We start from the raw sequence: 14,260 nt of genomic DNA, 5'->3' as shown, positions 1-14,260 counted from the left end.
GAAATTCTAAATTAATATAATATAATTCTATGCAAATTTAACAAATCTTTTTGTTTTTAAAATCAGCAATTCTGAAATCTAAGTCACATCTATATACTCTAAAAGTAGAGAAATATAAAAAATGACTTTTTGTAAATTAAGAACTCTAAATTAATAAAATTTTATAATCCCAATTTTATTAATTTATAGAGTAAAATGTGTTTCCTCGATTTAAAAGCTTTGCTCGAAACTCGGTTACGTTAAACTAATCCGGTTACCCCTATGTTAACACCTTACGAGTTGTGAAACAAATGAATATTACATACCATTAACAATAAAGATATACATATGTTTGAATGCGTAGAAGAAAAGATCTTTACACGCGACAAATTACAGACGTAGAAGGATTTTATTCAAAAAAGTAAGCACACGATAGTTCGTGTTCCACAGAAAGACACTTGTTTATGTATGTAACAAGTGCTATTCTGACCACTGGACTCACTTACGGCCCATGGTTTGTTCACTTGGTGGGAGCACCACCACGGTAGACTGAGCATTGAAACCAGGGTGAAGAACCTTCCTGCGGAGCTCACGGCCTTCTTGACAAAGGGCACATGTATGGCAAAGGACGTGTGTGACAAAGTCACAAGTCGTCTCCATATGCTCCCTTTGCATCTCGTCCTCAATGCAGCTTCCGCAGCAGCCACACGACCTGTTCATCGCCTCAAAGCTTCCCTGTTTTTTACCCAAAAAAGAAAACAAAAGATAGGTTCAGGAGATGCAATTTCTCATTATAAGAAACGATAATGGGAAGACAAAACAAAAAAGGATGCAAAATGAGACTATCCTAAAGGCTAATAGACAGCCCTTTATAACTAGAGCCACTAGAAGGCCTCTGACGAAACCAGGCGACGATGGTACACAAACTACAATCTCTTGGGGCTAAGTCCCTACTCGTCATCATCCAAGCAATCAAAGGACAACCTTTTTTTTCTCTCAAATTCACTTGTCTGTTTCCAAATGAAAGAAAAAAGAGTAAAAAATACCTCAAGGTTAAACTTGCGGCGAATGGCAGAACGGCTGGAATAAGAAAACCATGGAGCAAGACAGTTCCAGCCAAACAAAGAGTTACCAATAAAGTACAATCCTGAATATGTCAAGCAGTGGTTCGAAAACGTTCCAGGAGCAGACCCAAGCCTCTCTGCATTAGTTCCATAAAGCACACAAGGAGCCACACTTCCAAGAAGACCTAACAAAAGAAAGCCATTACCATCATCATCACTAAAAGTTTCATCAAAGCCACATAACATCTCATCTTGAGGTTTCTTCTCTCGATTGCCTATTAAGCTTAACCTTCAAGACCCATATTTAAGCTGCACGATCTAAAAATTGACTCTTTCAATAAATCACAATCAGATCATTTCCAATTCCAATCAATTTCGATCGACCCATTTCAAAAGATTAACTCTTTCAACAAATTACAATCAGACTAATTCCAATTTCAATCGATTTCAAAATTCCCCCAATTTCAAAACCCTAATTATAGAAAGCAGACAAGAAAACACTCACAAACTTCGAGATCGCTGCTGCAGAATTCATCGTTCCGGCCGAAACAGGAGAACAGACCGGAGTTCCACTGGTTTCTCCCGATCGGCTCGCCGATCACGCTGCCGTCGCTCACCGGCAATCCATCCGCCGTCCAGCCGTATTCCTCCGCCGCGGGAGGAGGCACGATCGGCGCCGTCTTTGTGTCCACTTTCGAGTTGATCTTGGTGTCGTTCACTTGCAAGAGAGGACTCGATTCCTCATGGTCGTCGCCTCGTCGAGCTTCGCGGTTGTTGTTTTCTCCCGCCATATTTAGCAAGAAACCTTTTAGATCTGAAAGAGAAGAAGAGAAAATAGACTCTTATTACGCGTCCCGTTCTACGCGTGAAGTAATTTGAATTAGAAATGGTCAAAAGACACCTTCGTGAGTTTTTTTTTTTCCAACTGAAGTTTATTAATAGGATTAAATCCAAAATGGGCAAAGCCCAAACCTTACAACAATCCGAAGCCCAAAAACAGAGGCATACAACCTAGTAAAATAAACTGGGTTCGAGGCCCAAAAAACCAACCGAAACCCTAGTAGGCTAGGTGCCGTTCTCCACGCGAAGCCATACGCCTTCTTTCTTTCTCCGGTACCAGCGACAGCGTCACGACGACTCATCGGTCACCGTCGACAGCAAAGTCGAATCCAGAACTAAACCATTCAACCAGACCTTCGAGATACTCGAATCCACCAAACGCATAAACTTCAAACCAAACAGACGGATCTACGAATTACCAACAGATATTAAAGCCTACAATCGATTCATCATCTCCGACATATAAGCGGCAACAGATTCAGATCGAGAAGCGAAAACCAAATAAGCTCAAACTCGTAGATCTAAATGAGGAAAAAAAAAAAAAACTAAAACGAAAGCTGGCGCCAGCGATGCTGCGGAAGCCACCGTTTCCCGGAAGCAGAAGCCGACGATGGCGGTGCTGAAAGAGCCATCGTCTCCCGGTACCCAAAGCCGGCGAAGAAGGTGCTGAAAAAGCCATCCCTTCCGAGAAACAAGTCGGACGACCACCATAAAGAGGTGCGTCGCCGAAACCTAGGTAGATCAACAGACCCCGAACAAAAGCCAGATGCTAAAAACAAAAGAAAAAACTCCACAACCGAACCGACGGTGGCTCAGAGAACCTCGCCGTCGGCCGGAAATCTCTCAGTTTCTCTTTCTCTCTCTCCACACCTTCGTGAGTATTATTATCTTTTATGATTTAAGAAATATGTTTAAGCCCATTAAGATCTCGCCCTATCTAAAGGTCCATGAGGAACTTAATCTCGTGGGAAAAATAAAAAGAATTTACAATTGTCTCTCTTTACAAAGGGATGCTGGAGTTTTTGTGAAGATACGTTAGTATGGATTTGACCTACTGTATATGAGTATATACAGTAGAAGAGACTAACGTGAGCCTAATCAAGACAACAACAGAATTTTATGGAAAAAGAGACAAAACAAAGATAAACATGTTTTCATTGGGAGTAAACTGGGGACAAACTCCTAATATCTTGGGCGAGTCGTCAAAAACAGTCTCCACTGACAGTTTCACGAACTTGAATCTGTCAGGTACTCAATAAATAAGATCACTTAGAATTGGTGAATGCCTTGAGAGTATTTCTCACATTAGAGCAAGATGTTGGCATAGATTCATATGATCAATGAGATTCTAGATGTCTATAAAAAATTGCGTATATATATAATAATAATTTTTTTTGCAAGGTTTATATTAACTTAAAATCAAAGTGCTTTCTTCGGTTGTCAAGACCATACGAGTTAGGCGATACGAGGCTCTCTACGTACGTATTGACATCGAACCCCTGAGTGAGGTCTACCCCATGAAGTTCCAGTTTCCTCCATGCATGGGTCTCAAAATTGTACAACACCATATATTTATCAAGCGCCAGAAGAACCTCCTCACTGTTCTTGGTCCCGATTTCATCAACCTGTACAACAAGCTGATCCGGATTCTGGTCCACGAACTTGCTACACCGTACTCATTCATCACCCAAAAATCATCACGCAAATCGTATGATGTATTGAAAACACAGAGACGCCCGTTGAGACTCCCAACGACACTATTTGGACGTTCCTCATCAGGAAATGGCACCTCTCGAAACTCTTGGGTTATAATATCAAATGCTAATATCACTCTTGGGTTCCACGCAAACCGTCTCGGACGTTGGTGGTTTTCCGTTGCATCTTTGGCGGACCGATTAGCTTCCGGTTTGGGTTTATTTGACCGGTTTATCCTCGCTTGACCCATGATGCAAGTCGCTTTAGGTGAAGATGGTTCTTGTGTCTCCGTCGCGTTTATAGGTTTTCGCGAACTTGAACTCCATCTGCCTCATGTTTAAGTTAACAAACATCTTAAGGCAATTTTTTTTTATAAAAAAAGATAGTGCTATTTTAAAGAAAATGTAATTTTGATATTCTTTTGTTATAAAACAAATCATTTTAAATTTTTCAATGCAATTTCAATGTGTTCTTGAAAATTGTTTTCTTGTTTTTTTGTACGGAGAGTTCTGTCACAAAAACCGATCATATTCGTGTCCGAGTTCACTGAGTTCAGTCATCTATACTATAGTACTATTTCACACACAACAAAGATATTTAAAATCAGTTGTTTTAACTGACATAATTATAGTCGCATGTAATTAGCCCATAATCATCGGTTATCTATAATAGCGCCATATATTGTGGTCATTAGATTATCTAGCCTAAGATATGGACTGTCAAGCAAGGTCAATAGCGTCAAAACAGCATGTGCACATGGAATAACAGTTCATGGACCGACCAAAATTTGGGGATATCAATGTCATAAATCAAATTACATACACTATGACCATAGAGTATAATAAAAAGGCTGGTTGCATTTAACTCTCGGTTACCTATTGCGGTGGCAACTGGGAATTCATAGGATCCCCGACAAGAGAAACACAGTAGTGCATGGAGTCCCAAACTACTATACCTAACCTATTAACATATGTGAGTACTACTTCACCAAAGTATACACAAATTAAAAACTAAATCATAAAAAATAAACAAAAATGAGTTAATCGATGTTTATCTTTCTTCCAATCTAATTTTTCGGTTTTTAGGAGTCCGATTCAACTTTTTTTTCTTACCTTTTTTCAGTGGCTGTTATATGTGCTTGTTGGGTCAGTGATAGTCTATCTTAACTTAACAGTTTGATATTATGCGGTCGACTTCTTCTCATTCGTTGGATAATTTATCGTGGAGTTGGCTTTGTTGTATGATTTGAGTATCTATTTCTTGAATTTAATTTGACTGATTTAAAAGTTTTATTTTAATGTGTGTAGGCGTTAACCTATAGGAGGGATTAGGTGCATCTTTTTGGCAAAAAAGGTATAGAGGATGGGAGTTAATATATACTAAAGTATACAGAGAAAGGCATTTCTAAACCTTGATTTATTCAAACAATTAAAAAGATAAATAGAAAACTATAGGGGCTTGTACTGTGAGTGACTCATAATATTAGCGTTAGCAACTAACCAGCCATACATTGTGAGGCTCTGAGGAGCTAGCTCCGGTTCTGGGTGTTAGCCCGTTGCGGTTTACTCGGAGCTCCTTTGGGTTATTGGAGTGACAGTTCTTCATGGGAGACTCGTGTGAAGATTGATCATCCCATCACTGCTGTTGGATCGCTTGACTCACATCGGTGAGTTAATTTTCGGTCCGTGTTGTAGGTTTGGAAGGTAGACAGCAAAATGTGGCTCTCACCGTACCTGTTTTTTTTAGGGAAAACGGCTAATTCATACATCAACAGTGTCCATCGGTCCCGATCAGTACATAAACACATAAGCTGTGCAAATACATACATGAACACGTAGTTAATTCAAATCTCATACACGAACTAACAAAATTCGGTTTTTGCATACATTGACCAAATATCCGTTAGTCAAACGTAACAGAATTTGAGATGTCCGTTATATACTGCTTACGTGGCTTTTTTACGTTTTTAAATAATAAATAAATTAATAAAAAAAATTTAAAAAAAGTTAGAGGGGGAATCGAACTTGGGTCTGAGCAATATTCCATCATATGCTAAACCATTGTGCCAAAGTAAACTTATTGTTATAGGCCCGATTGTTTCCAATTTATACCTAATGGATATTTCATTCACATACTTCTTTTTTTGTGGTTGACTTTATCATCCAAATTGTTCAGAAAAGAAACTAATCATCCAAACAAAATGAAAAAAATATTCAAATATTTTTTTTGTTTTTTTTGTGGAAGAAATAACCTTTTTATATATTCGAAAAAATAAAATAATAATATATATTATTAAAAAGGTGTTACATACATTGAAGTTGTTTCTACATTTACTATGTGTTTGTGAGACAGAGATATACATATCGTTCTCTTGTTGAAATTTCTAATTTCCTCTTGTTTGAATTTGAGTTTATTTGCAAACACTTATGTTTCTAAAGCTCTCTTATAATTACTGGAAACTGGAAAAAAGTTTACTCAAAATTTAAATAAGAGCAAATTAGAGATTTCAACAAGAGAACGAACTAGTTCAAAAAGGGAATTGATATTACTAAGGATTATGGATCGGTTTAGCGGAACGCGCCGGTGTGGTAGTTGAACGAAATTAGACGTGCAATATTTGAATTAGTTTTGTTTTGTTCAATATAAGATTGTAATTGACATTTGAATTTTCGTTTATCGGGTTGATTATTAAAAGTAAATATTATCTTTAAAAATAGAGATTCACAAAAAGATAATAAAGGTAGAAGACAAATCTAATGTACGTAATCCTTTTTAATAATATATATTATTTTATCTTATTTTTTCAAATATATAAAAATGATTTCTTTCACAACAAAAGGAAAAACAGAACAAAAAAGTATTTGAATTTGTTTTGAAATAATTTGGATGATAAGTCAAACATGGAAAGGAAAAAAAAATATATGACTGAAATATCTGTATAAATGGGAAACAATTGGGACTTAAAACAATAGGTCGGGTCTGGCACAATGGTTTCATCTTGTGATGGATAATTCTCAAACGGGGGTTCGAATCCCCCCTCTGACCATCTTTTATTTTTTTTGTTAATTTATTTTTTATTTAAAAACGTAAAAAGCCACGTAAGCGGTATATAACGGACAGTCCAGATTCTGTTACGTTTGACTAACAGATAATTGGTCAATGTATGCAAAAACCGAATTTTATTAGTTCGTGTATGATATTTGAATTAACTACGTGTTCATGTATGTATTTGCACAGTTTATGTGTTTATGTACTGATCGGGACCGCTGGATTGTGTTGACGTAGGAATTAGCCGATTTCCCTGTTTTTTGATGAGGCTCGCGTTAGTTTCTGAAGTCGAGCTAAATAAGTGTGGCTACTTGAGGTCTAGGTGGGTCTTTCCATATGGCACGAGGAGTATCTTTCTGAGAATTGTATTCTTTCAGTGTCAGTGTTTAATGGTCAAATGTATTTAAATATGAAAATATTACATAGAGGGTCAGTTTTCTAGTTAATAATAACACAATATGACAGTTTCAATTACAGAGACACTTTTCTCTCTCTTCCCTTAACAAAATCAAGAGTGAATTTCCACGACTGCCCTTCACCACCATAAGATAAATATTTTGTTCAATTTTTATTTTTTATTTTTTTATGAACAAAAACTCTTTTTTTTTTAACAATTTTAACTAACAATAAATTTGGGAGACTTTAACAATACCAAAATCTGACAGATCTTTGTCGTTTTTGTTCCCCCAAGAGATAGAGATTCAAAAGAGAAGAGGATGTGTTTCCAAGATCTCGAAGCTGGCTCTCAATTTCCGATTGCCAATCGTGGGAGAAAGCAGAGACGTCTGTCTTGTTGGGATCCATCTCAGGATGTAGCCGTCGAGCTATACAAAATCAGCACGACTCTGAATGTTTTCTTCCGCCTCGTTAATTCCATCTGAACGTCTAAGGTTACTTTTGATTTGCGAGAAAAAGCCGTCAGTGCCACTTCCCCTGTTTTATTAAATCTCTGTTATGGTTTTTAATTTTGCTATGAATTAAAGAAAAATATGTATCTTTTAATTTTTTGAAGTTGACCCTGTAGTTTCATCTGTTTGTTATGGATATTGTTCCACATATCAGAGTTGGTGAAAAATGTTAGCTAAACGTAAAGAAGCTAGTGAAGCCGATCTCCATGGAACAGCTAGTGTAAGTAAATGCTTACATTTTTGTTTCCCTTCTCATATGGTGCTAATGTTTATTCAAGAATTCGTTGCGCCATAGGTGATATGCGTGACTTGATTGGTATAAGCTTGTTAGGAAGTTGCAATTTGGGGGGGGGGGGGGGGGGGGGGGGTGATTCTGCAGTTTTGAAGAGTCCCATTTTAAGTTTTGGAATGTTCTTCTGTTTCTCGGCTAGAGGTCCTTATGATGGACAACAATGGCGGCAACAAAACGCAACACCGCCGTCAGATCATGTTATGACGTCACTACCACCTCATAGCCTCCATCTCCACCATAGCAACCTCCTTCACCTCCACCACATCCTTTCATGAGCAGCAGCAGCGGGCTCCGACCTAAGATGTGTATTGGTGTTATTCATAGCCCACCTAAGATCTGAATGAGAGGAGTTATGAGGCAGGTGGGGAATCGTGCATATTGGGAACTGTTGTACCACAAGTGCTATTGTATTTGGTTTTTATTTGAAACTTGGTTATGAAACTGGAGATGTACAAACTGCTTTTCATTTATATAATCTCCAATGTAAGTTCGAATAGTGTACACGTGGATGATGAGACCTATGTACACTACTCATTTATACAAATCTACAATGTACATGATAATACTGTACACGTGGATATGAAGACCTATGTACACTATTCATTTATCCAATCAATAATGTATGCACAAATCCACATCGAGACCACTTATCCATGTAGACGAAACGTATAAAATAGATTGTTTTCAGAGCTTAACCGTTGAAACAGAGAAAACCTCACACGCATTTGCGTACATATGAATACTTTTTGACCATATTTATATTGAAAATTGGTTAAAGCGAGCAATGGATTTGTAAATCTCTACGTCGCCAGTGACATTTTTGTAGTAAGATGTACATGTAGATATTTTGTAAACCATGTACACTTAAACTAATGTACATTTGGATAGCGCTAATTGTGTGTAAACATGGACACGTGGATCAGACTGACATTACATATATATATGAATGACCTCCTAGCAATATACACAAACCATGCACAACAAGAGCACAACAAAACAAGCAACAAACCAAACAAGCTTAGTAGGACATACAGCTCATCGTAGTGAGTTTTAAGAGTCATGAAGCCATGGTAAGAGAACACATACAGCTTTACGCCTGTGAGATCATAGATAAAAAAAGAGACAAAAGCTGAACTGAAGTAAGACCAAAAAGAACATTCTTTAAACTTAATCAAAATTTCCAATCCTAAATTCAAACCGAAATCATGTGAATTTCTCCTAAACGCCATAAGCAAGCTGTCTAATTGATGGGAAGCTGAAAAGCGGTAGGGAAGATAGCATACATGGTAGAAGGTGGAGCTGGTGTACGCGGTAGAGTTGGTTGGTCTCAATTTCTTCGTTAATTTGGATATTGGCATGAGACGGTGCTGTTATTAGCAACTTTTACCGTTTATCCGGCTGGCCCGTGCCGGCAGAACCATGGATTCGATCAGTTCATCTCGGGGGCGATGAGTTTAAATTCGTGTTGTGTGGAAGCGTCTATTCTTACAGTTGGTTTGTAGTAGGGTATGAAGAACATGCTTCTTGTCATTACTGGAGAACTGTGCAAATAAGATTTTGATCTTTGAGGAAGAAAGAGATAAACATTAAAAATAATATAATTTATGTTTATTTTCTAGCCGTAAATAAATAGAAAGGTGCTGTCGAAAAGCTGGTGAGTAAAAGTAAGTTGGGGGTAACAAGGTAAACAACCATGAATAAACTATCTCAGTAGTTCAAACTGTCTTAGGATGTAATTAAAACTCAAAAAGTGACTATGAGTGTAAATGACTCTTTAAATATTTGCATCTTAATTCCGACAACCTTGTATTGGTAGTATCTTTCTGACAACCTTGTATTGGTATACAGTACTATATAACGCCTTGTCGGCCTTTAGACAAAGCAATAACAAATTTCTATTGAACTTTTTGTTAATCGTGTTTTAGTTCTTTTGTAATTAGGTGATTCTAACAATTGTTAAAGTTCATCAATTAATGAAAAACTATTAAATGGCTAGTTAAAAAAAGTTTAAAAAACTGTTCTAAAAGTTTCTTTGATACTGTAGTAAACATGCCTTTTTCTTTGAAAATTGTGGCATTTTTTTTCCTATGTTTGATAATCAGATAGGTATCAAGCTGTTTAAACTAGTTAGAACATCTACAATCATCAACATTTACTTAAATCATTTGAATTAGTCATAAAAAATTGTTTAAGTTATATTACCTCCGTTTTATTTTAATTGTCGGTTTAGGTTTATGCACACAAATTAAAAAATATATTTAGTATCGTATATTTCTAAAATAAAAATATTATTATCTATACATCTAACCATATTTCAATCAATAGAAATTGTTAACAAATTTTGCATTAAAATTATAAAACTACACTTATTTTAAAACAAAAATTTTATATTACAACGATAATTAAACTGAAATGTAGGAAATAACGAATTCTTCCATTTACATTCCCAATTTTTTCTAACCCTAAAAAATAATACAATTTCCTACTTTAATAGTAGTAAAAGAACATTAACCCGTGATTTTTGTTGCATGTATATATTACATTTTCAGTGTTTCAAAAAAAAGTGGTATATAATAAATTTTCGTCATTAAGAATTACCAATAAACCTGATAGGTTAAATACATTTACATTATTTTTTGTTTATATACATGTGTGTATATAAGGTATTCCTAACTTTTCAATTACTGGATATATGAAATCACTTTTAAATGATTTATCTCCATTTGTTCAAAAAAAAAATGATTTATCTCCATAACATATTAAATTAATAATAGTTCTACATTTTACGGTTTTCTCAAAAGTCTCAACCACGTTTCATAACAGAACTATTTCGATTTATACTAAACCTTAATTATCCATAACCTAACATTAATGTAACGTTCTTACGTGTACTTCTAGACAACTTAAATCATTCAAGATCGGAAAGAGAACTGGGTAAATAAAACAAAAGGTATTGAAGGGGTAAAATAATAATTTCATAGAACTCTATTTTTCTTCTCTCTTTCTCTTTCTGGAGTTTAATTGTAACAGTTCACTGGAAAGAGAAAGAGACTTGGGTAAACGAGTAGAGAGTCCAGCGAGAGAACAACACTAGGGACAAAGAGAGAGGAAGAGGAAGAAGATGATGTCAGAAGCTCATTTTGTCTGAATAACAAAGTCTCTTGGAAGTTTGTTTGTGCGAATCTTTCCATTTCCTGGCATCTCCGATCTCTCTCTCTCTGTTCTTCAAGCAGTTCAGACCAGAAGAGGAAGCAGCTAAAAGCCACAGTTTTGTTTGCAGGTGAAGAACATGGAACACCACTACTTCTTTCTCTTCTTTCAATTAGTTTTCAAATAGGTTTTTCTCTTTGGTGTGTTTGAAAAATCCTAATATTTTCCTTATATTTATGTGTGCTTAATCAGTTGATTTATGCAATTATTATGCTGCTGAAACTATAAATCTCTGAGGGTTTATGTTAATTATCATGTTTACTCTCTTCAGCGAAAAATATTTTTATAATACTTTCCAGGTAAAGAAAAAGCAAATGGTTTCTGTTGTTTTTCAAATTTGTTTTCTGAGAAAATGACAATAATTGTTATTTTCTCCCACGAAAGATTCCAAAATTTGAAGACAAAACAGATGACTTGAGAACTAAAAAAAAAAAAAAAAATCTAAAGTGGAATATAAATGTACTTTCTTTGCTTGTAATTGCGGCTTATCTATGTGATTAGGTGGAAACATCTCCTTTCTCTTGACTGTGAACAGTTTCTTTAAATGTTTGTCTTGTTGTATTGGTTTGGTGGTAGTGGTAGTTAGTTTCAAATGGAGTCTCATTGAAGCTAATGTATTTGTGTAGTTTGTTAGGGATTCTTTTTCCCTTTCTTGTATACTTGCTTAAGCTTTCTACTTCTGTTGAGTTTGTTGTATGTGCTTGTAAATTATCTTATAATATAGATTTGTGTGTGTGCTTCTTGCTTCTTTCTCACACAAAACAGTTTTGTCTTCATGTTCCTTTTACCAGGTTTTTCTTCACAGGAGGTATTTGACTATATCCAAAAGAGAGTGTCAAAGCAATGCAGTCTCCAAAACCGAGGTGATAATCTTTACTCTCGTCTAAAGCTTTTCTCTGCTGATGTTTCTCTTAGGGTCTTTGGAGTTAATATCCGTTTAAATGTTGGTTTCAATGGTTCTTGGGGTGTTTTAGTGGTTCTTGTATCTTTTGTTTGTTTGCTTATGCTTTTGTTGTGACTATAATACGCCTAGATCTTTGGAAGTGCCTCAGAAGAAGTCTCCTACAGCATCTACTAAAACTGCTCGTAAGCTCAAAACCACAGAAACTAACCCAGTTTCATCTCCCAACCCAAAAATCAGGACACCAAAAGCTCAGAGCCCAAAAGTAGTTGCTGATCGCTGTTCTCCAAGAACCCCTGTAAATGAGGTACTAGCAGCTTTGCACATCGCTTTTCTTGATCATTGCCTATACTCTTTGATGCATACAGGTCTCAATTTTCTATGTCTCACAAGAACTAGTTTGTGTTGTGGAGAGCATATGGCTCAAATCTTCGTGCTGCTAAGTACTCTTAGATGTTTTAAGTTTGTCTATGTAACAGCAACTATGCACGGTTGTGTAGTTGAGTTGTTTGTATTTTCTGTTTCTTTTGTAATGCAAGATTCAGAAGAAACGGACAGGGCGAACACCCAAAGTAGCATCTCAGATATCTCAGCTGCAAGAGGAGCTAAAGAAGGCAAAGGAACAGCTAAGCGCTTCAGAAGCTTCAAAGAAAGAAGCTCAAGACGAAGCAAACGAGACAAAGCACCAGCTAATGGAGATCAACGCCTCCGAGGACTCAAGAATCGACGAGCTCCGCAAACTCTCTCAAGAACGAGACAAAACATGGCAGTCCGAACTCGAAGCAATGCAGAGACAGCACGCCATGGACTCCACCGCTCTAGCTTCTGCAATGAGCGAAGTCCAGAAACTGAAAGCACAGCTGTCTGAATCTGAGTCCCTTGAGAACTTGAGGATGCTGTCTCTTGTTGAGGAACTCAGAGTGGAACTGTATGACGCAAAGGAAGGAGAAGCTAGAGCTCACGAGATTGTTTCATCAACCGAAAAGCAGTTAGAGATAGCTAACTTGACGCTCGAGATGTTGCGTTCAGACGGGATGAAGGTGTCTGAAGCTTGTAACGCTCTTACAACCGAGCTAGAGCAGTCCAAATCCGAGGTGAAGTCGCTAGAGAAGCTCGTGAGACAGCTCGAGGAAGACTCATCGTCAGTGGAAGAGCTCAAAGAAGAGATAAACGTTGCGAGGGATGAGATTAGCCACCTGAAATCTGCGGTGGAAGTGACTGAGAGAAGGTACCAAGAAGAGTATGTGCAAAGCACGTTGCAGATAAGAAGTGCTTATGAAAGAGAGGCTGAGTTAGGGGAAGAACTGAAGGGAGCCAAAGGTGAAAGAGAGGCTTTGCATGAGAGATTGATGGATAAGGAAGCTAAGCTGAGGATACTAGCTGATGAAAACGAGTTACTCAACTTGAAAGTCAAAGAAACAGAAGGGCGTGGGGTTACAAGCGAACTCAAGAAGGTGGAAACTGATCTGATGGAGAAGGAGATGGAGCTGCAGAGTGTAATGTCCCAAAACGAGAGTCTAAGAAGCGAGATGGAGAAGATGCGGAGCGAGAAGAACAAGGCCTTAGAGAGGGTTGAGAGTCTGAAGGAGGAAGCGGACAAGAGTGTGAAGAGAGGTGAGAAAGCGATGGAAGAGCTAGGGGCTGCTCAAGTCAGTAACACGGAGCTAGAAGGTGAGCTAAGGAGACTCAAGGTTCAGTGTGATCAGTGGAGGAAAGCTGCAGAAGCAGCAGCTACTATGATCTCTGATGGTAACAAGAACGGTAATGGGAAGTACGTGGAGAGAACGGGGTCGCTGGAGAGTCCGTTGAGGAGGAACGTGAGAATGTCTCCTTATATGGATGAAACTGATGATGATTTGTCTTCGCCGAAGAAGAAGAATGGGAGTATGCTTAAGAAGTTTGGTGTGCTACTGAAGAAGAGCCAGAAGTGATAACTGATTTATGAAAAGAACTACCATTGTTGTCTTTATTGTTGTAAGCTTTGTTGTTGTTGTTGGTGCGAACTATGTTCACTTCTTTTTCATATTGACTAAGCTCAAACTCTGATCAATGTTTTATGTTTATGAATCTCAACTTTGTTGTTCCCAAACTATATTTTAGGAACCAGACAGCAAGTGCAAATCAAAGCTATACAGCACTTGTCGATCTTGTCTTAACCTAATACCTTATTTATAATATAATATGTTGCAGGTGATTTTGATTCACCACTCTGCTAGATTCTGAGACAATCAGCCTGGGACCCCTTGAAACAGGATTGGCCATTGCTTAAAAATTTGTGAGAACTTGTGGCTTGGGACTTTCAAGACTTTGGTCCTAGTAGCAG

The 14,260-nt window shown here is 37.2% G+C and overlaps 2 protein-coding genes across 6 annotated transcripts; one reads left to right on the top strand and one right to left on the bottom strand.

Annotated features, from left to right (window-relative positions):
- Positions 1-279: 279 nt before the first annotated feature.
- On the bottom strand, positions 280-1,944 carry LOC103857657 (cell number regulator 8). The gene is made up of 3 exons (XM_009134869.3): positions 1,549-1,944; positions 1,026-1,228; positions 280-714 (listed from the first exon to the last, which is right to left on the bottom strand). The coding sequence occupies exons 1-3, from the start codon at positions 1,832-1,834 to the stop codon at positions 478-480; spliced, it is 726 nt and encodes a 241-aa protein (XP_009133117.1). The 5' UTR covers positions 1,835-1,944; the 3' UTR covers positions 280-477.
- A 7,737-nt stretch (positions 1,945-9,681) lies between these two features.
- LOC103857655 (interactor of constitutive active ROPs 2, chloroplastic) lies at positions 9,682-14,026 on the top strand. 5 transcript variants are annotated; one of them, XM_033287720.1, is made up of 4 exons: positions 9,682-11,106; positions 11,828-11,899; positions 12,070-12,244; positions 12,483-14,026. In XM_033287720.1, the coding sequence occupies exons 2-4, from the start codon at positions 11,880-11,882 to the stop codon at positions 13,866-13,868; spliced, it is 1,581 nt and encodes a 526-aa protein (XP_033143611.1). In that variant the 5' UTR covers positions 9,682-11,106; positions 11,828-11,879; the 3' UTR covers positions 13,869-14,026. The 5 variants fall into 5 exon arrangements, with proteins under 5 accessions (XP_033143611.1, XP_033143610.1, XP_033143609.1 ...); XM_033287719.1 differs by having other exon boundaries at positions 9,684-11,106; positions 12,064-12,244; XM_033287718.1 differs by having other exon boundaries at positions 9,693-11,106; positions 11,842-11,899; positions 12,064-12,244; positions 12,477-14,026.
- The last annotated feature ends 234 nt before the right edge of the window (positions 14,027-14,260 follow it).

This window comes from Brassica rapa, chromosome A03 (genome assembly GCF_000309985.2).
Source record: "Brassica rapa cultivar Chiifu-401-42 chromosome A03, CAAS_Brap_v3.01, whole genome shotgun sequence".
Lineage (NCBI taxonomy): Eukaryota > Viridiplantae > Streptophyta > Magnoliopsida > Brassicales > Brassicaceae > Brassica > Brassica rapa.
This window is presented reverse-complemented; position numbering and strand designations above follow the sequence as displayed.